This window comes from Notolepis coatsorum, assembly GCF_963971535.1.
Source record: "Notolepis coatsorum genome assembly, chromosome: 6".
Taxonomy (NCBI): Eukaryota; Metazoa; Chordata; class Actinopteri; order Aulopiformes; family Paralepididae; genus Notolepis; species Notolepis coatsorum.
Window position 1 is genome coordinate 183,315,962 of NC_140170.1, and position 21,219 is coordinate 183,337,180.

General features: G+C 45.6%; 1 protein-coding gene across 1 annotated transcript in view; it reads right to left on the reverse strand.

Annotated features, from left to right (window-relative positions):
- Positions 1 to 21,219, reverse strand: part of LOC311231220 (serine/threonine-protein kinase 4-like) — a 93,775-nt gene that overhangs the window by 39,789 nt on the left and 32,767 nt on the right. The window contains exons 6-9 of the mRNA XM_084317763.1: positions 20,407 to 20,574; positions 17,980 to 18,117; positions 12,134 to 12,259; positions 5,277 to 5,475 (exon numbers count right to left, since the gene is read on the reverse strand). Of these exons, the coding sequence (XP_084173889.1) occupies positions 5,277 to 5,475; positions 12,134 to 12,259; positions 17,980 to 18,117; positions 20,407 to 20,574 (631 nt within the window). The remainder of the gene's footprint in view (positions 1 to 5,276; positions 5,476 to 12,133; positions 12,260 to 17,979; positions 18,118 to 20,406; positions 20,575 to 21,219) is intronic.

Consider the following 21,219-nt stretch of genomic DNA (forward strand, 5'->3'; position numbering starts at 1 on the left):
GAGACGTGCAGCGAGAGCAAGAGAGGAGAGAGAGAGAGATGTGCAGCGAGAGAGAGATGAGAGAGGAGAGAGAGAGACGTGCAGCGAGAGCAAGAGAGGAGAGAGAGAGATGTGCAGCGAGAGAGAGAGGAGAGAGAGAGAGGAGAGAGAGAGACGTGCAGCGAGAGCAAGAGAGGAGAGAGAGAGAGATGTGCAGCGAGAGAGAGAGGAGAGAGAGAGAGAGAGGAGAGAGAGAGACGTGCAGCGAGAGCAAGAGAGAGAGGAGTGTGTGTGTGTGTGACGTGTGTGTGTGTGTGTGTAAGAGGAGCGGACGTTGAACAGCACCAGCGTCTCTCCGGTGCGCTTCAGTTCACACCGACCGTGGCTCGCGGAGCGGTAGGTGGGTGTGATCAGTGGTGCGTTATTGAAATCATCTGGGGTGACACGCACCACGTGCACGCGCGCTCCCGGCGCGTGCGCGCGCTCCCGCGAATGCGCATTTAATGTCCCCAAGCTTGGGCACAGACTAAAGACAGTGCCTAATGCCTCTACGAATGGAATGTAACACGTCTTCACAACATGTTAGGTGTGAATGTGTCTGAGAACGTATTTAACACACCTGACGACCGGCGCTATTGATATGCAAATAGCGAGTGAGCTTGCACACCGTGCTACCCCGTCCCATGAACAACGCATGCCTGGGTGTGATGATACAAATCTATTCTCTCAGGACGCAGGACTCCATGAGACACACACTGGGAGATGCAGTGGCAGCGCCCACAGAAGCCCTGTGCCCGGTGTGTCTGCTCTACAGCACCAACACATGCCCCTCTCTCTCACGCTGTGCCCGGTGTGTCTGCTCCACAGCACCAACACATGCCCCTCTCTCTCACGCTGTGCCCGGTGTGTCTGCTCCACAGCACCAACACATGCCCCTCTCTCTCACGCTGTGCCCGGTGTGTCTGCTCTACAGCACCAACACATGCCCCTCTCTCTCACGCTGTGCCCGGTGTGTCTGCTCCACAGCACCAACACATGCCCCTCTCTCTCACGCTGTGCCCGGTGTGTCTGCTCTACAGCACCAACACATGCCCCTCTCTCTCACGCTGTGCCCGGTGTGTCTGCTCTACAGCACCAACACATGCCCCTCTCTCTCACGCTGTGCCCGGTGTGTCTGCTCTACAGCACCAACACAGCCCCTCTCTCTCACGCTGTGCCCGGTGTGTCTGCTCTACAGCACCAACACATGCCCCTCTCTCTCACGCTGTGCCCGGTGTGTCTGCTCTACAGCACCAACACATGCCCCTCTCTCTCACGCTGTGCCCGGTGTGTCTGCTCTACAGCACCAACACATGCCCCTCTCTCTCACGCTGTGCCCGGTGTGTCTGCTCCACAGCACCAACACATGCCCCTCTCTCTCACGCTGTGCCCGGTGTGTCTGCTCTACAGCACCAACACATGCCCCTCTCTCTCACGCTGTGCCCGGTGTGTCTGCTCTACAGCACCAACACATGCCCCTCTCTCTCACGCTGTGCCCGGTGTGTCTGCTCTACAGCACCAACACATGCCCCTCTCTCTCACGCTGTGCCCGGTGTGTCTGCTCTACAGCACCAACACATGCCCCTCTCTCTCACGCTGTGCCCGGTGTGTCTGCTCTACAGCACCAACACATGCCCCTCTCTCTCACGCTGTGCCCGGTGTGTCTGCTCTACAGCACCAACACATGCCCCTCTCTCTCACGCCCGCTGTGCCCGGTGTGTCTGCTCTACAGCACCAACACATGCCCCTCTCTCTCACGCTGTGCCCGGTGTGTCTGCTCTACAGCACCAACACATGCCCCTCTCTCTCACGCTGTGCCCGGTGTGTCTGCTCTACAGCACCAACACATGCCCCTCTCTCTCACGCCCGCTGTGCCCGGTGTGTCTGCTCCACAGCACCAACACATGCCCCTCTCTCTCACGCCCGCTGTGCCCGGTGTGTCTGCTCTACAGCACCAACACATGCCCCTCTCTCTCACGCCCGCTGTGCCCGGTGTGTCTGCTCTACAGCACCAACACATGCCCCTCTCTCTCACGCCCGCTGTGCCCGGTGTGTCTGCTCTACAGCACCAACACATGCCCCTCTCTCTCACGCCCGCTGTGCCCGGTGTGTCTGCTCTACAGCACCAACACATGCCCCTCTCTCTCACGCTGTGCCCGGTGTGTCTGCTCTACAGCACCAACACATGCCCCTCTCTCTCACGCTGTGCCCGGTGTGTCTGCTCTACAGCACCAACACATGCCCCTCTCTCTCACGCTGTGCCCGGTGTGTCTGCTCTACAGCACCAACACATGCCCCTCTCTCTCACGCTGCTGTGCCCGGTGTGTCTGCTCTACAGCACCAACACATGCCCCTCTCTCTCACGCTGTGCCCGGTGTGTCTGCTCTACAGCACCAACACATGCCCCTCTCTCTCACGCCTGCTGTGCCCGGTGTGTCTGCTCTACAGCACCAACACATGCCCCTCTCTCTCACGCCTGCTGTGCCCGGTGTGTCTGCTCTACAGCACCAACACATGCCCCTCTCTCTCACGCTGTGCCCGGTGTGTCTGCTCTACAGCACCAACACATGCCCCTCTCTCTCACGCCCGCTGTGCCCGGTGTGTCTGCTCTACAGCACCAACACATGCCCCTCTCTCTCACGCCTGCTGTGCCCGGTGTGTCTGCTCCACAGCACCAACACATGCCCCTCTCTCTCACGCCCGCTGTGCCCGGTGTGTCTGCTCCACAGCACCAACACATGCCCCTCTCTCTCACGCTGTGCCCGGTGTGTCTGCTCCACAGCACCAACACATGCCCCTCTCTCTCACGCTGTGCCCGGTGTGTCTGCTCTACAGCACCAACACATGCCCCTCTCTCTCACGCTGTGCCCGGTGTGTCTGCTCTACAGCACCAACACATGCCCCTCTCTCTCACGCTGTGCCCGGTGTGTCTGCTCTACAGCACCAACACATGCCCCTCTCTCTCACGCCTGCTGTGCCCGGTGTGTCTGCTCTACAGCACCAACACATGCCCCTCTCTCTCACGCTGCTGTGCCCGGTGTGTCTGCTCTACAGCACCAACACATGCCCCTCTCTCTCACGCTGCTGTGCCCGGTGTGTCTGCTCTACAGCACCAACACATGCCCCTCTCTCTCACGCTGCTGTGCCCGGTGTGTCTGCTCTACAGCACCAACACATGCCCCTCTCTCTCACGCTGCTGTGCCCGGTGTGTCTGCTCTACAGCACCAACACATGCCCCTCTCTCTCACGCTGCTGTGCCCGGTGTGTCTGCTCCACAGCACCAACACATGCCCCTCTCTCTCACGCTGCTGTGCCCGGTGTGTCTGCTCTACAGCACCAACACATGCCCCGCTCACGCCTGCTGTGCCCGGTGTGTCTGCTCCACAGCACCAACACATGCCCCGCTCACGCCTGCTGTGCCCGGTGTGTCTGCTCCACAGCACCAACACATGCCCCGCTCACGCCCGCTGTGCCTGGGTGTCTGTCTGCTCTAGCATGGCTACTGGAATGGTACCCTGCTGGTCTGTGTCTGCTACTACACGGCTTCCTGAACAGAACACAGGGCAGGACGCGTGAATACTTTGGGCAGCCGAAGAGTGCTTCCGCGTTGCCCTGATTGGCCGATGCCCGCCTACCCCCGTTTCGCCCTATGCCGGTAACGCGCGCATGCGCATTCGATTCCCATCAACACATAGGTTAATAGGTTTTGTCGTCACTACATTGACGCGATTCCGCCAACACATAGGTAATATTAATAGGTTTTGCTATGCATAAAATAACAGAACAGATTGACAGGTGGTGACAAAGCACTGGGCATTTATTTAAAAGACATACATACCCTAACCACATAACAGATATTTAAAAGGTAATTAACAGGCATGTTCTGCAACATATATCCACTCTTGAACAATGAAAAACTCCTTTTTCTCCCATTTACAAATATCTGATGCAGCGTTGCTAATATGGCGTGTTCTGTGATTAACCAGGGCGGCGTATTAACCTGGGGGAGCCTCATGCGCATGCGCGGCGTAGCACGCAAACGAGCACCTGAACGAGCGTAGAGCTGGTATTCACAAAGGAGGGCGCTGGCCAATCGCGGCAACGCAGAAGCACTCTTCGGCTGCCCAAAGTATTCACGCGGGCAGGACGCACAACCCATTCTGGACCCATTTAGTTAACCCTTTCACTACCACACTACAGAAGATTCTGTAGTGTGGTAGTGAAAGGGTTAACCATTTGTCGCGTGGCAGTGAACGGGGTCAACATTATGTGCTGTGTCGCAGTGAAAGGGTTAACCGTTTGGTAGTGTGGTAGTGAAAGGGTTAAGGAATATTGCATTATTGCAGCGCAGTTGTCTGGGATTGAATTATGTAGCTGATTAGCAGGCGTGTGCACACACACACACACACACATGCACACACACACATGCACACACACACAGAATACTAGCGAGGACAGAGCTGGGGCATCCAGCCTAATGCAACGGAGTGACGGTGCCCTCTAGTGGCTCTGACAGACATTACCGTGATTCAGCAGTAGCCTGCCATAGGGTCCTGGGGGGCCTCACAGACTTCAGTGTAACACACTTATGACCATTCACTGTGGTTTGCTTCCCCATTTGAATTGAACTGCATGTTCGCTTTGGAGGGATGCAAAACGGCAACAGCGCTTCTACGTCAAATGAAAGGGCTTGATATTAAGTTTAGACTGAGGGTATTTTTGCCTCCTTATTTCATTCGGGTGCACCATTGGGCATCCCGGGCTCATATCCACCTCTCTCACACAGTTGTGCGCACTTTGATTTCGTTTGACACGTTATATCGAGAGTAAAAGAGTTTGGATATGGCCGCCCAGTGATGTCATCGGGGACACTGGATGGACCCGTGTAATGCGCTAATTACAGCTCAATGAAATGATAATGTAGCAGTCCCTATAAGAAAACGTATCGCCGTTTCTCCATCTACATCATTTCATGGGAGCTGTAATTAACACACGGATGCAATGACATCACCGGCGGCCATAATTCAAAATGTAGAAAACTGTGTTCTTGGACGATGAGTGTGAGATTATGTGTAAAATAAATCATCATTGTTTTTTCTGGCGAAGTGCCCCTTTAACTATCAAATTAGGACGAAGTGTGTGTGTGTGTGTGTGTGTGTGTGTGTGTGTGTGTGTGTGTGTGTGTGTGTGTGTGTGTGTGTGTGTATGCGCGTGTGTGTGTGTGCGTGCGTGTGTGCGTGTGTGTGTCTCTTCCTTACGTTTCATGGTGCCGGCCTCGTCGTCGTCCTCTTCGTCAGAGTTGATCACCATGGTTCCCAGCTGGGACACCATGGTCCCCGAGTCTCCGTGCTCGATCATGGTCCGCGCCGTGCCGCCTAACGAGCCGGCGACCCGCACGGTCCCCAGGTCCCCCGTCCCGGCGCGCACCATGGTCCCCTGGTCCACCTCGTCCTCGTCCTGGCGGGGCAGAAGACAGACGGGTCAGACGCAGGGCTGATTTTGAGGCGGTGCACCGCTAGGGCTGGGCGATATGGCCAAAAACGTTATCGCGATAAAATTATACAATTATTTTCATATAACTCGATATCGATAATTATCGTCGATATAATGTCTGTCAAGTTTAATTAACTTCTTATGCCCGGCGCCGATGGACGGGCTATTAATAGACTTGTTTTGCTGCTGCGAATGTCTCGAGTTGATGTCGTCATCAGTCCGCGCACGTTAGCAGTTAGCCGACAAGCGGTGTATCCCATGACAATGTACTAAATATGACCCTAAGATACTCTGTTTCGCCCCAATACATTGCAACGACGTCCACCGTATACCCCACACTACTATAACCGTGGCCTCAGAATTCACGCCACACACCCACTCGGCACGTAAACTATAAAATAGCACCGTGCAAGCTAATTATCCTAGCCAGCCATGTTTACTCCTTGAGTCCTACCTCTCTACCCAGAGCGGGTCTCCTTCGCTGTCGCCATCTCCTTCACCGATTGGTTGTTAGTGCGTGTGCTCATATCCAAGCTTGGAAAATCGATATATCGAAACTTTGCGACCACGTTTCATGTTTATTTCAAGGAAATAATTTATCGCGATAGTTATCGTTATCGTTTTATCGCCCAGCCCTATGCACCGTGATATAGACCTGTTCTCTGTCCACGTCAGACTCGGTGTGCACCGTGATATAGACCTGTTCTCTGTCCACGTCAGACTCAGTGTAGCACCGTGATATAGACCTGTTCTCTGTCCACGTCAGACTCAGTGTAGCACCGTGATATAGACCTGTTCTCTGTCCACGTCAGACTCAGTGTAGCACCGTGATATAGAACCTGTTCTCTGTCCACGTCAGACTCAGTGTAGCACCGTGATATAGACCTGTTCTCTGTCCACGTCAGACTCAGTGTAGCACCGTGATATAGACCTGTTCTCTGTCCACGTCAGACTCAGTGTAGCACCGTGATATAGACCTGTTCTCTGTCCACGTCAGACTCAGTGTAGCACCGTGATATAGACCTGTTCTCTGTCCACGTCAGACTCAGTGTAGCACCGTGATATAGACCTGTTCTCTGTCCACGTCAGACTCGGTGTAGCACCGTGATATAGACCTGTTCTCTGTCCACGTCAGACTCAGTGTAGCACCGTGATGTAGACCTGTTCTCTGTCCACGTCAGACTCAGTGTAGCACCGTGATATAGACCTGTTCTCTGTCCACGTCAGACTCAGTGTAGCACCGTGATCGTGATATAGACCTGTTCTCTGTCCACGTCAGACTCGGTGTAGCACCGTGATATAGACCTGTTCTCTGTCCACGTCAGACTCAGTGTAGCACCGTGATATAGACCTGTTCTCTGTCCACGTCAGACTCAGTGTAGCACCGTGATATAGAACCTGTTCTCTGTCCACGTCAGACTCAGTGTAGCACCGTGATATAGACCTGTTCTCTGTCCACGTCAGACTCAGTGTAGCACCGTGATATAGACCTGTTCTCTGTCCACGTCAGACTCAGTGTAGCACCGTGATATAGACCTGTTCTCTGTCCACGTCAGACTCAGTGTAGCACCGTGATATAGACCTGTTCTCTGTCCACGTCAGACTCAGTGTAGCACCGCGATATAGACCTGTTCTCTGTCCACGTCAGACTCAGTGCGCGGCGCGCATCAAGGGGGCAAAAGGAACGTAATCCTGGTCAGAACAACGGGACAGACTACAATATATTTGCATTTGTTAGCGATCTAAACAATCAATCCATGTCAAAGCTACATGTGTAAAAGGTGAAAGACTCGCACTCACAGCCGTGCTGATTTGGCTAAATAACATCTAGCCGTTTTCGTTTCAAACTACTTGTAGTCAGGGGAGTGTCATGGTTTCTCCATAGAGCCCGTCATACTTTTTTAGCGCAGCAGCTCGCGCAGGCAGGGGGAAACTTAGTCACTCAGTTGGTATTGCTGATTGGCTCAAACACGGTAGGGCTGGGGGCGATAAAACATAACAATAATTATCGCGATATATTTTAATAATCGATATCGATTGATAATAAAAGAAATATAAAAAAAATATGTGACCTGCAACAGGGCAGTTTTAAAACCAGAGACAGTGGACAGACTTGTCTTTCTTGCCTGCAACTTAAAGTAATGGCTTTGCTTGTCCAAATGACAATACTGACCAAATTGAGATACATTTTTCTCTTGTCCATTTATTTTGTTTGCTTTCTAATTTAAAATACAGTTTGAAACCGTCTGTACACAGTTGGCTATGTGTGCTAGCAGAGCTAGTCTCCAGTCGCGAGTCACGGTGCACATGTGCGGTGGTTTGTCCACCAAAAAAGCGCCAAAATATAGAAAAGAAACTAGCAAAGCCAGAACTGTTCAACTCCCCTGGAGCCAAAGCCAGCAGAGAAGCCGGTTTACTTTCGCTTTCAAACCAGTAAGCTGCAGCCTGAGAACTGGAGTGTGAGGGGATGTACCACTAAAGATGGCGGCAACGACAAATAATTGCTGCAAAATAAACATACATCTGTTGTTTAATTTTTTTAATAAAAAAATTTATAATTAATACTTAAAACAATATCGATAATTATAGATATCGAGTGATATGATATCGTTATCGATATCTATATTGTGATATCATTTTTGGCCATATCGCCCAGCCCTAGAACACGGTATGTTTGTATACAGCGAACAGGTCTGTCTGTCTGTCTACCACCGCAAATGGTAAAGTGGTGCATTTATATAACAACATTTATCCAAAGCGCTTTACAATTTGTTCCTCACATTCGCCTCACACATTCACACACCGATGGCGGAGGCGACCACGCAAGGAGCCAACCGGCTCATCGGGAGCAGTTAGGGGGTTAAGTGTCACTTCGACACGCTGCCTGGGAGGAGCGGGAATCGAACGGGGAACCTTCCAATTACCAGATGACCGCTTTACCTCCTGAGCCAGTGTCGCCCCCGCAAATAGATTATCCAAAGTGCTAATGAATGCTAAATAAATGGTTTTCATCATTAACTGACCACAAAATAAAGGGTTTTTATCATGAACTAACCACTAAACAAAGGGTTTTTTATCATGAACTAACCACTAAAAAAAGGGTTTTTGTCATGAACTAACCACTAAAAAAAAGGGTTTTTATCATGAACTAACCACTAAATAAAGGGTTTTTGTCATGAACTAACCAGTCAAAAAGGTTTTATATCATTAACTATGCACTAAATAAAGGTTTTTTTTATCATGAACTGACCACTAAATAAAGGGTTTTTGTCATGAACTAACCACTAAAAAAAGGGTTTTTATCATGAACTAACCGGTCAAAAAGGTTTTATATCATTAACTAACCACTAAATAAAGTTTTTTTTATCATGAACTGACTACTAAATAAAGGGTTTTTGCCATGAACTAACCACTAAAAAAAGGGTTTTTATTAGGGATGTCCGATATTATCGGCCGACCGATATTATCGGCCGATATCGGCAGTAAAATGTGATATCGGAAAATATGGGTCTATCTGTTTAAAAAAAAAAAAAAAAAAAAAAATTGTTATATATCCAGTGAAATTATTAGTTACCTGAAATTATTCCGTTTTTTGGGGGGGGAAACCCTGCATATATCGGTATCGGTTGATATCGGTATCGGAAATTAAGAGTTGGACAATATCGGAATATCGGTATCGGTAAAAAAGCCAATATCGAGCATCCCTAGTTTTTATCATGAACTAACCGGTCAAAAAGGTTTTATATCATTAACTAACCACTAAAAAAAGGGTTTTTGTCATGAACTAACCACTAAAAAAAGGGTTTTTATCATGAACTGACCGGTCAAAAAGGTTTTATATCATTAACTAACCACTAAAAAAAAAATTGTCATGAACTAACCACTAAAAAATGTTTTTTATCATGAACTAACCGGTCAAAAAGGTTTTATATCATTAACTAACCACTAAAAAAACGTTTTTTATCATGAACTGACCACTAAATAAAGGGTTTTTGTTATGAACTAACCACTAAAAAAAGGGTTAGTGTGAGGGTAATGTCAGCGTTAGAGGCCAGTCTGTGAGGGTAATGTCAGCGTTAGAGGCCAGTCTGTGAGGGTAATGTCAGCGTTAGAGGCCAGTCTGTGAGGGTAATGTCAGTGTTAGAGGCCAGTATGTGAGGGTAATGTCAGTGTTAGAGGCCAGTCTGTGAGGGTAATGTCAGCGTTAGAGGCCAGTCTGTGAGGGTAATGTCAGTGTTAGAGGCCAGTATGTGAGGGTAATGTCAGTGTTAGAGGCCAGTCTGTGAGGGTAATGTCTGCGTTAGAGGCCAGTCTGTGAGGGTAATGTCAGTGTTAGAGGCCAGTCTGTGAGGGTAATGTCAGTGTTAGAGGCCAGTCTGTGAGGGTAATGTCAGCGTTAGAGGCCAGTCTGTGAGGGTAATGTCAGTGTTAGAGGCCAGTCTGTGAGGGTAATGTCAGTGTTAGAGGCCAGTCTGTGAGGGTAATGTCAGTGTTAGAGGCCAGTCTGTGAGGGTAATGTCAGTGTTAGAGGCCAGTCTGTGTGGGTAATGTCAGTGTTAGAGGCCAGTCTGTGAGGGTAATGTCAGTGTTAGAGGCCAGTCTGTGAGGGTGATGTCAGTGTTAGAGGCCAGTTTGTGAGGGTAATGTCAGTGTTAGAGGCCAGTCTGTGAGGGTAATGTCAGCGTTAGAGGCCAGTCTGTGAGGGTAATGTCAGTGTTAGAGGCCAGTCTGTGAGGGTGATGTCAGTGTTAGAGGCCAGTCTGTGAGGGTAATGTCAGTGTTAGAGGCCAGTCTGTGTGGGTAATGTCAGTGTTAGAGGCCAGTCTGTGAGGGTAATGTCAGCAGTGTTAGAGGCCAGTCTGTGAGGGTAATGTCAGTGTTAGAGGCCAGTCTGTGAGGGTAATGTCAGCGTTAGAGGCCAGTCTGTGAGGGTAATGTCAGTGTTAGAGGCCAGTCTGTGAGGGTAATGTCAGTGTTAGAGGCCAGTCTGTGAGGGTAATGTCAGCAGTGTTAGAGGCCAGTCTGTGTGGGTAATGTCAGTGTTAGAGGCCAGTCTGTGAGGGTAATGTCAGTGTTAGAGGCCAGTCTGTGAGGGTAATGTCAGCAATGTTAGAGGCCAGTCTGTGAGGGTAATGTCAGTGTTAGAGGCCAGTCTGTGAGGGTAATGTCAGCGTTAGAGGCCAGTCTGTGAGGGTAATGTCAGTGTTAGAGGCCAGTCTGTGAGGGTAATGTCAGCGTTAGAGGCCAGTCTGTGAGGGTAATGTCAGCGTTAGAGGCCAGTCTGTGAGGGTAATGTCAGCGTTAGAGGCCAGTCTGTGAGGGTAATGTCAGTGTTAGAGGCCAGTCTGTGAGGGTAATGTCAGCGTTAGAGGCCAGTCTGTGAGGGTAATGTCAGTGTTAGAGGCCAGTCTGTGAGGGTAATGTCAGTGTTAGAGGCCAGTCTGTGAGGGTAATGTCAGCATTAGAGGCCAGTCTGTGTGGGTAATGTCAGTGTTAGAGGCCAGTCTGTGTGGGTAATGTCAGCAGTGTTAGAGGCCAGTCTGTGAGGGTAATGTCAGCAGTGTTAGAGGCCAGTCTGTGAGGGTAATGTCAGTGTTAGAGGCCAGTCTGTGTGGGTAATGTCAGCAGTGTTAGAGGCCAGTCTGTGAGGGTAATGTCAGTGTTAGAGGCCAGTCTGTGAGGGTAATGTCAGTGTTAGAGGCCAGTCTGTGAGGGTAATGTCAGCAGTGTTAGAGGCCAGTCTGTGAGGGTAATGTCAGTGTTAGAGGCCAGTCTGTGAGGGTAATGTCAGTGTTAGAGGCCAGTCTGTGAGGGTAATGTCAGTGTTAGAGGCCAGTCTGTGAGGGTAATGTCAGTGTTAGAGGCCAGTCTGTGAGGGTAATGTCAGTGTTAGAGGCCAGTCTGTGAGGGTAATGTCAGCAGTGTTAGAGGCCAGTCTGTGAGGGTAATGTCAGCAGTGTTAGAGGCCAGTCTGTGAGGGTAATGTCAGTGTTAGAGGCCAGTCTGTGAGGGTAATGTCAGCGTTAGAGGCCAGTCTGTGTGGGTAATGTCAGCGTTAGAGGCCAGTCTGTGAGGGTAATGTCAGCGTTAGAGGCCAGTCTGTGAGGGTAATGTCAGCGTTAGAGGCCAGTCTGTGAGGGTAATGTCAGTGTTAGAGGCCAGTCTGTGAGGGTAATGTCAGTGTTAGAGGCCAGTCTGTGAGGGTAATGTCAGTGTTAGAGGCCAGTCTGTGAGGGTAATGTCAGCGTTAGAGGCCAGTCTGTGAGGGTAATGTCAGCGTTAGAGGCCAGTCTGTGAGGGTAATGTCAGTGTTAGAGGCCAGTCTGTGAGGGTAATGTCAGCGTTAGAGGCCAGTCTGTGAGGGTAATGTCAGCGTGGAGGCCAGTCTGTGAGGGTAATGTCAGCGTTAGAGGCCAGTCTGTGAGGGTAATGTCAGTGTTAGAGGCCAGTCTGTGAGGGTAATGTCAGCGTTAGAGGCCAGTCTGTGAGGGTAATGTCAGTGTTAGAGGCCAGTCTGTGAGGGTAATGTCAGCGTGGAGGCCAGTAGAGGGCAGTAGAGGCCAGTCTGTGAGGGTAATGTCAGCGTGGAGGCCAGTAGAGGGCAGTAGAGACCAGTCCGTACCGAGTTGTCGTCGTCGTCGTCCAGCTCTCTCAGCTCCGCCTCCTGCTTCTTCAGCTTGATCTCCATGGCGTCCGTGATCAACGACCTCAGGATGGAACTGGGCTTAGCCGCCCGGATGAAGGGATGCTAGAGAGAGAGAGAGAGAGATAGAGAGAGAGAGAGAGAGAGAGAGAGAGAGAGAGAGAGAGAGAGAGAGGGGATAAACAAACAACTGTTAAAAACTTTTATTTAAAAACAGAATGTAGAATGTGTGAAGGGAAGCCGTGCTAGTAAATGTTACCAGTATTAGTTGAGTTCTTCACTTGAACATAGTAAGTCACAGTAATGAAGTCAATAATGTTAGTCACAGTAATGAAGTCAATAATGTTAGTCACAGTAATGAAGTCAATAATGTTAGTCACAGTAATGAAGTCAATAATGTTAGTCACAGTAATGAAGTCAATAATGTTAGTCACACAGTAATGAAGTCAATAATGTTCGTCACACAGTAATGAAGTCAATAATGTTAGTCACAGTAATTAAGTCAATAATGTTAGTCACACAGTAATGAAGTCAATAATGTTAGTCACAGTAATGAAGTCAATAATGTTAGTCACAGTAATGAAGTCAATAATGTTAGTCACACAGTAATGAAGTCAATAATGTTGGTCACAGTAATGAAGTCAATAATGTTAGTCACACAGTAATGAAGTCAATAATGTTAGTCACAGTAATTAAGTCAATAATGTTAGTCACACAGTAATGAAGTCAATAATGTTAGTCACAGTAATGAAGTCAATAATGTTAGTCACAGTAATGAAGTCAATAATGTTAGTCACACAGTAATGAAGTCAATAATGTTGGTCACAGTAATGAAGTCAATAATGTTAGTCACACAGTAATGAAGTCAATAATGTTGGTCACAGTAATGAAGTCAATAATGTTAGTCACACAGTAATGAAGTCAATAATGTTAGTCACACAGTAATGAAGTCAATAATGTTCGTCACACAGTAATGAAGTCAATAATGTTCGTCACACAGTAATGAAGTCAATAATGTTAGTCACACAGTAATGAAGTCAATAATGTTAGTGACAGTAATGAAGTCAATAATGTTAGTGACAGTAATGAAGTCAATAATGTTAGTCACACAGTAATGAAGTCAATAATGTTCGTCACACAGTAATGAAGTCAATAATGTTAGTGACAGTAATGAAGTCAATAATGTTAGTCACAGTAATGAAGTCAATAATGTTAGTCACAGTAATGAAGTCAATAATGTTAGTCACACAGTAATGAAGTCAATAATGTTGGTCACAGTAATGAAGTCAATAATGTTGGTCACAGTAATGAAGTCAATAATGTTAGTCACAGTAATGAAGTCAATAATGTTGGTCACAGTAATGAAGTCAATAATGTTAGTCACACAGTAATGAAGTCAATAATGTTAGTCACAGTAATGAAGTCAATAATGTTAGTCACAGTAATGAAGTCAATAATGTTAGTCACACAGTAGTAGGGCTGACCTTCGATTTTTTTTGGCAATCGAAGCTTCGGGGCCGAGCTTCGATTTTAATTCGAAGCTTCGAATTAAAAAACATTTTAATAAAAAAAAATGTATATAATTTTTTTTTTTTTTTTATCTTATGTTGTGGGGCTTGTACAGCACTTTGGTAAACTTTGTTGTTTTTAAATGTGCTCTATAAATAAAGTGGATTGGATTAATGAATTAAGTAGCCCCTTTCGTGACTGTGACGCAGCCAACACGGCTGTGTGATTTAATTCAAGGTGGATCGCTGTTGTCATTTGAACAACTTCAGATTTCATGGGAACTACCAATCCCCCAAATCAAGAATGTTTAAGATGAATGAAGTAAGATTTTGATTATTTGAAATATGTGTAGACTAAACTATGCACAGAATTATGTCAGTCTACAAGGTCCGGATTCTACATGGTCCGGCAATGTAGACCTTGTAGACTCCACTACAGACCAATTATCAGTGAATGTTCATGCATTTTTAAGAAGGGCTACTTCCACAAAAAAACAAAGAACTCACCAAAACATCTCAGTAGCACCTTATCTAAATGTTCTATTTCATATATGGAGATTCATATTTATTTATGTATTGCATGCATTTCTACATTGTATTTCCTATTTTGTTTATTCATCTTTCTTTCTTATGTGTGGAATTCTACAAGGCATTTACATTCACATTTACATTTAGTCATTTAGCTGGCACTTTTATCCAAAACGACTTACAAGTTCTGTACGACAGGTCATCCATGACCTATCAGCTGAGTAACAATATTCATCAAAGTGTTGCGTGTTACAGTGTAGGTTAGTTTATTAGGACACGTGCATGACAGTAAGGTTAGTTAGGGTTAGATTTTTTTTTTTTTTTTTTTTATTTTATTTCAGGTAATGGTTGAAGAAGTGCGTCTTTAGTCGACGGCGAAAGATTGGATGGGATTCGGCTGTCCTAACTGTGGTGGGTAGTTCATTCCACCATTGTGGGGCAAGGACTGAGAATAGGCGTGTAGGTGGTGTATATGTGTTTGAGGATGATATCCTTCAAACAGGCAATAGTGATGATATAATTTGGGCAGTGCTGAGCTGGGTTCCTTTCCTCCAGTGTATTTGTCCCCCGGCCCCATCCAATGGCCCCATGCACACACACACACACAAAGTAAAAATTTTAAATAAAAAAATTGATTTTTTTTAACTTCGCTTTTTTTTTTATGTTCGAAGCTTGTGCCATCGAACGAAGCTTCGAAGCTTCGAAGTATTTAAGACAGCCCTACACAGTAGTCAAGTCAATAATGTTAGTCACAGTAATGAAGTCAATAATGTTAGTCACACAGTAGTCAAGTCAATGTTAGTCACAGTAATGAAGTCAATAATGTTATTCACACAGTAATGAAGTCAATAATGTTAGTCACAGTAATGAAGTCAATAATGTTAGTCACAGTAATGAAGTCAATAATGTTAGTCACAGTAATGAAGTCAATAATGTTAGTCACAGTAATGAAGTCAATAATGTTAGTCACAGTAATGAAGTCAATAATGTTAGTCACAGTAATGAAGTCAATAATGTTAGTCACACAGTAATGAAGTCAATAATGTTAGTCACAGTAATGAAGTCAATAATGTTAGTCACAGTAATGAAGTCAATAATGTTGGTCACAGTAATGAAGTCAATAATGTTAGTCACAGTAATGAAGTCAATAATGTTGGTCACAGTAATGAAGTCAATAATGTTAGTCACAGTAATGAAGTCAATAATGTTGGTCACAGTAATGAAGTCAATAATGTTAGTCACAGTAATGAAGTCAATAATGTTAGTCACAGTAATGAAGTCAATAATGTTGGTCACAGTAATGAAGTCAATAATGTTAGTCACGGTAATGAAGTCAATAATGTTAGTCACACAGTAATGAAGTCAATAATGTTAGTCACAGTAATGAAGTCAATAATGTTAGTCACGGTAATGAAGTCAATAATGTTAGTCACAGTAATGAAGTCAATAATGTTAGTCACAGTAATGAAGTCAATAATGTTAGTCACAGTAATGAAGTCAATAATGTTGGTCACAGTAATGAAGTCAATAATGTTCGTCACACAGTAATGAAGTCAATAATGTTCGTCACACAGTAATGAAGTCAATAATGTTAGTCACAGTAATTAAGTCAATAATGTTAGTCACAGTAATGAAGTCAATAATGTTAGTCACGGTAATGAAGTCAATAATGTTGGTCACAGTAATGAAGTCAATAATGTTAGTCACGGTAATGAAGTCAATAATGTTAGTCACACAGTAATGAAGTCAATAATGTTAGTCACGGTAATGAAGTCAATAATGTTAGTCACACAGTAATGAAGTCAATAATGTTGGTCACAGTAATGAAGTCAATAATGTTAGTCACGGTAATGAAGTCAATAATGTTAGTCACAGTAATGAAGTCAATAATGTTAGTCACACAGTAATGAAGTCAATAATGTTGGTCACAGTAGTCAAGTCAATAATGTTGGGCACAGTAAATGTTGTAGTAAGTAACTAGTAACCATTTTATCAAGGGTTTTAACCAGAGACCAATTGACAAATGGCAAAATGGCTGCCTATCGTGCGATACTCTTGGCAGCCGTTAGTAATAGTGGTTTTAACAGTGGTTGACTAGGTCCATTAGCGTTTGCCTACTTTCTGACTCAACAAACGCTGCAAAAGACGAGTGATTTTCTAGTGCTACACAAAGCGCTTTTCTAGTGCTACACAAAGTGCGTTTCTACTGCTACACAAGGTGCTTTTCTAGTGCTACACAAAGTGCTTTTCTAGTGCTACACAAAGTGCTTTTCTAGTGCTACACAAAGTGCTTTTCTAGTGCTACACAAAGTGCTTTTCTAGTGCTACACAAAGTGATTTTCTAGTGCTACACAAAGTGCTTTTCTAGTGCTACACAAAGTGATTTTCTAGGGCCACGGGACAGGGTGTGTGTAGCGGTGTATATTTTACAATTTACTTAATGACTGCATATCCATAAAACTATAATCAGAAGCAACATTTTAATAATTTAAATATATTTATCAATGCGATTTCTCGTTTGCACTGCAGTGTTTTGCACCGGACTGTATAAATCCTATCTTCCTGTACATTTTACTGTATATTTTTTGGACTGTATATATTTTTTTGAATGTATATCTTTGACTGTGTATTCTTATTTTTGACTCTACATACAGATGCAGCTCTCGGGACTCTGAGCTCTGCTCTGCTCTGCTCTGCTACTGCGGTGATCAGGCACCATTAACCTGGCAGTGCTGTTCACGAGGCGTTAACCATACTGCACCCTTACAGTAGAGGTTCGCTTTTTAAGAGCTGGATCTTTAAATGTTTATTGTGAGCGATCTGTGGTGATCTGGCAGTACTTCTCTTGCCCACCCCGAGGTGTCGGGCGTGGTGGTGGTGGTGGTGGTGGTGTAGTGCGCCACGTCCAGCCTCACTACCTAACGTCACGGTGCCCAATCGCGGCCACTCTTATTGTCTGGGACCAAATACGGCCACGCCCCACTCCCAGCAAAAAGTGGGAATCTCTAGAATGGGTTTGGGGCGGCGCTGTATACGGAAGTGGCTCTCGAGGTGACGATTAGACAACACTTTTCTGTTGTCAGTAGATGGCAGCATTGGTTTAAAATTAAAGGCTGAAAACGTTGAGAACTACAACACTGCATTTCCCAAGAGCGTTAGCACAGGTCGCAGGTCACTGGGATGTGTCTATATTCTCCGACGTGATCTGAACAGCGTTAAACTATTACTGCGACCTCGGTATAGCGACCGAGAATGGCCAACTAATTATCGTAACAAAAGTAAGTAAGTAAGTAAGTATTTATAAAGCACCTTTCATACATGTCATGTAGCTCAAAGTGCTGTACACAAACATAGGCATATATAACGATAAAAGCAATAAAGTCACAGTGATCAGTTAAGATCAATGTTTAAAAAAATATATATAATAATAATAATAATAATAATAATAATAATAATAATAATAATAATAATAATAATAATAATAATAATAATAATAATAATAATAATAATAATAATAATAATAATAATAATAATAACGTAAAAATGAAAATAACGTAAAAATGAAAACATGAAAACAGTCATTTGCGCCGGTAGCGTTACATATGTTGTCTAAAGGGGGACATATGGTACAATTTAAGATTCTAATGATAATCGGCATATAAAAAGGACAACATAAAGCATCGTTAATTTGTAAGAAACCTCAATGAAAAACGGCGCAGGGTGCTATCGTTATAAAAATGTGATAGAATCCTATAAAAATGTGGACGCATGTGGCCTCGGTTCCGTTACCTGCAGCTGCTGGGTGGCGGTGGCTCGGTTCTCCGGGTTCTTCACCAGACACTGGCTCACAAAGTCCCGGAACGGTTCCGACCACGAGTCAGGGTTCCGGAACGTCGGGGGCGGGTTGGTGGGGATCATGAAGATAGCCTGGAGCAGCACACACACAGTTAGTCATGAAGATAGCCTGGAGCAGCACACACACAGTTAGTCATGAAGATAGCCTGGAGCCAGCACACACACAGTTAGTCATGAAGATAGCCTGGAGCAGCACACACACAGTTAGTCATGAAGATAGCCTGGAGCAGCACACACACAGTTAGTCATGAAGATAGCCTGGAGCAGCACACACACAGTTAGTCATGAAGATAGCCTGGAGCAGCACACACACAGTTAGTCATGAAGATAGCCTGGAGCAGCACACACACAGTTAGTTAGGAGCTAGTTACAGAAACACACACAGTTAGTTAGGAGCTAGTTACAGAAACACACACAGTTAGTTAGGAGCTAGTTACAGAAACACACACAGTTAGTTAGGAGCTAGTTACAGAAACACACACAGTTAGTTAGGAGCTAGTTACAGAAACACACACACACAGTTAGTTAGGAGCTAGTTACAGAAACACACACACACACACAGTTAGTCATGAGCTAGTTACAGAAACACACACAGTTAGTCATGAGCTAGTTACAGAAACACACACAGTTAGTTAGGAGCTAGTTACAGAAACACACACAGTTAGTTAGGAGCTAGTTACAGAAACACACACAGTTAGTTAGGAGCTAGTTACAGAAACACACACAGTTAGTTAGGAGCTAGTTACAGAAACACACACAGTTAGTTAGGAGCTAGTTACAGAAACACACACAGTTAGTTAGGAGCTAGTTACAGAAACACACACAGTTAGTTAGGAGCTAGTTACAGAAACACACACGCAGTTAGTTAGGAGCTAGTTACAGAAACACACAGTTAGTTAGGAGCTAGTTACAGAAACACACAGTTAGTTAGGAGCTAGTTACAGAAACACACACAGTTAGTTAGGAGCTAGTTACAGAAACACACACACAGTTAGTTAGGAGCTAGTTACAGAAACACACACAGTTAGTTAGGAGCTAGTTACAGAAACACACACAGTTAGTTAGGAGCTAGTTACAGAAACACACACACACACAGTTAGTTAGGAGCTAGTTACAGAAACACACACAGTTAGTTAGGAGCTAGTTACAGAAACACACACACAGTTAGTTAGGAGCTAGTTACAGAAACACACACAGTTAGTTAGGAGCTAGTTACAGAAACACACACACAGTTAGTTAGGAGCTAGTTACAGAAACACACACACACAGTTAGTTAGGAGCTAGTTACAGAAACACACACACACACAGTTAGTTAGGAGCTAGTTACAGAAACACACACAGTTAGTTAGGAGCTAGTTACAGAAACACACACAGTTAGTTAGGAGCTAGTTACAGAAACACACACAGTTAGTTAGGAGCTAGTTACAGAAACACACACAGTTAGTTAGGAGCTAGTTACAGAAACACACACAGTTAGTTAGGAGCTAGTTACAGAAACACACACAGTTAGTTAGGAGCTAGTTACAGAAACACACACAGTTAGTTAGGAGCTAGTTACAGAAACACACACAGTTAGTTAGGAGCTAGTTACAGAAACACACACAGTGAAAGAGTTAGTTCTTAGCTAGTTACAGAAACACACACAGTGAAAGAGTTAGTTCTTAGCTAGTTACAGAAACACACACAGTGAAAGAGTTAGTTCTTAGTAGGGATGTCCGATATTATCGGCCGATATCGGCATTAAAATGTGATATCGGAAAATATCGGTATCGAAATAATAATAATAATAATTTACATTTCTATAACCTTTATTTACCCAGGCAAGCAAGTAAGAACAAATTCAGATTTTATTTATTGTCAAAAGTATGCATAATGTTGTGTTAATTCCACAACAAGAGATATGTAATGTTAATTACCTGAAATTATTAAAAAAATTTGGGGGGGGGGGGGGGAACCCTGCATATATCGGTATCGGTTGATATTGGTATCGGAAATTAAGAGTTGGACAATATCGGTATATCGGTACTATCGGTAAAAAAGCCAATATCGAGCATCCCTAGTTCTTAGCTAATTACAGAAACACACACTAGTACACACACAGTGAAAGAGTTAGTTATTGGTTACAGAAACACACACAATTCAAATTCAAGTTCTTTATTTGTCAAATACATAAGAACACAGGGGCACTGCAGGCTAACGACATTCTTGTGTTTTTCGAGCTCAGACTCAGAGGTGCACAATTAAAAAACACCAATCAATACAAGAATGGTAACAATAATTCAAGTACACACACACACACACACACAAATCAGTTCTTTGATACAGAAACACAGTACACAGACACACAGACAGCGGTCTCACCCTCATGGGGTGTATGTCTGCGTAGGGGGGCTTCCCCTCGGCCATCTCTATGGCTGTGATTCCCAGCGACCAGATGTCAGCCACACAGTTGTAGCCGATCTCCTGGATCACCTCCGGAGCCATCCAGAACGGAGTCCCTATCACCGTGTTCCTCTTAGCCATGGTGTCCTGGAGGAGGGGGGGGGGGGGGGGGGAAGAGAGAGAGCGAGAGAGAGAGGGAGAGAGAGAGAGAGAGAGAGAGAGAGAGAGAGAGAGAGAGAGAGAGAGAGAGAGAGAGAGAGAGACAGAGGGAGAGACAGAGGGAGAGGGAGAGACAGAGGGAGAGAGAGAGAGAGAGAGAGAGAGAGAGAGAGAGAGAGAGGGAGAGGGAGAGGGAGAGGGAGAGGGAGAGGGAGAGGGAGAGGGAGAGGGAGAGGGAGAGGGAGAGGGAGAGGGAGAGGGAGAGGGAGAGGGAGAGGGAGAGAGAGAGGAGAGGGAGAGGGAGAGGGAGAGGGAGAGGGAGAGGGAGAGGGAGAGGGAGAGAGAGAGAGAGAGAGAGAGAGAGAGAGAGAGGGAGAGGGAGAGGGAGAGACAGACAGACAGACAGACAGACAGACAGACAGACAGACAGACAGACAGACAAAGAGAGAGACAGACAGACATAGGGGGATAGAGACAGACAGACAGACAGACAGACAGACAGACAGACAGACAGACAGACAGACAGACAGACAGACAGACAGACAGACAGACAGACAGACAGACAGAGTAGTTTTGTTGAGATGTGTACGTGAAGTTTGTTTGTTGACAGGAGAGAAAGGGAAACGAGAGCAA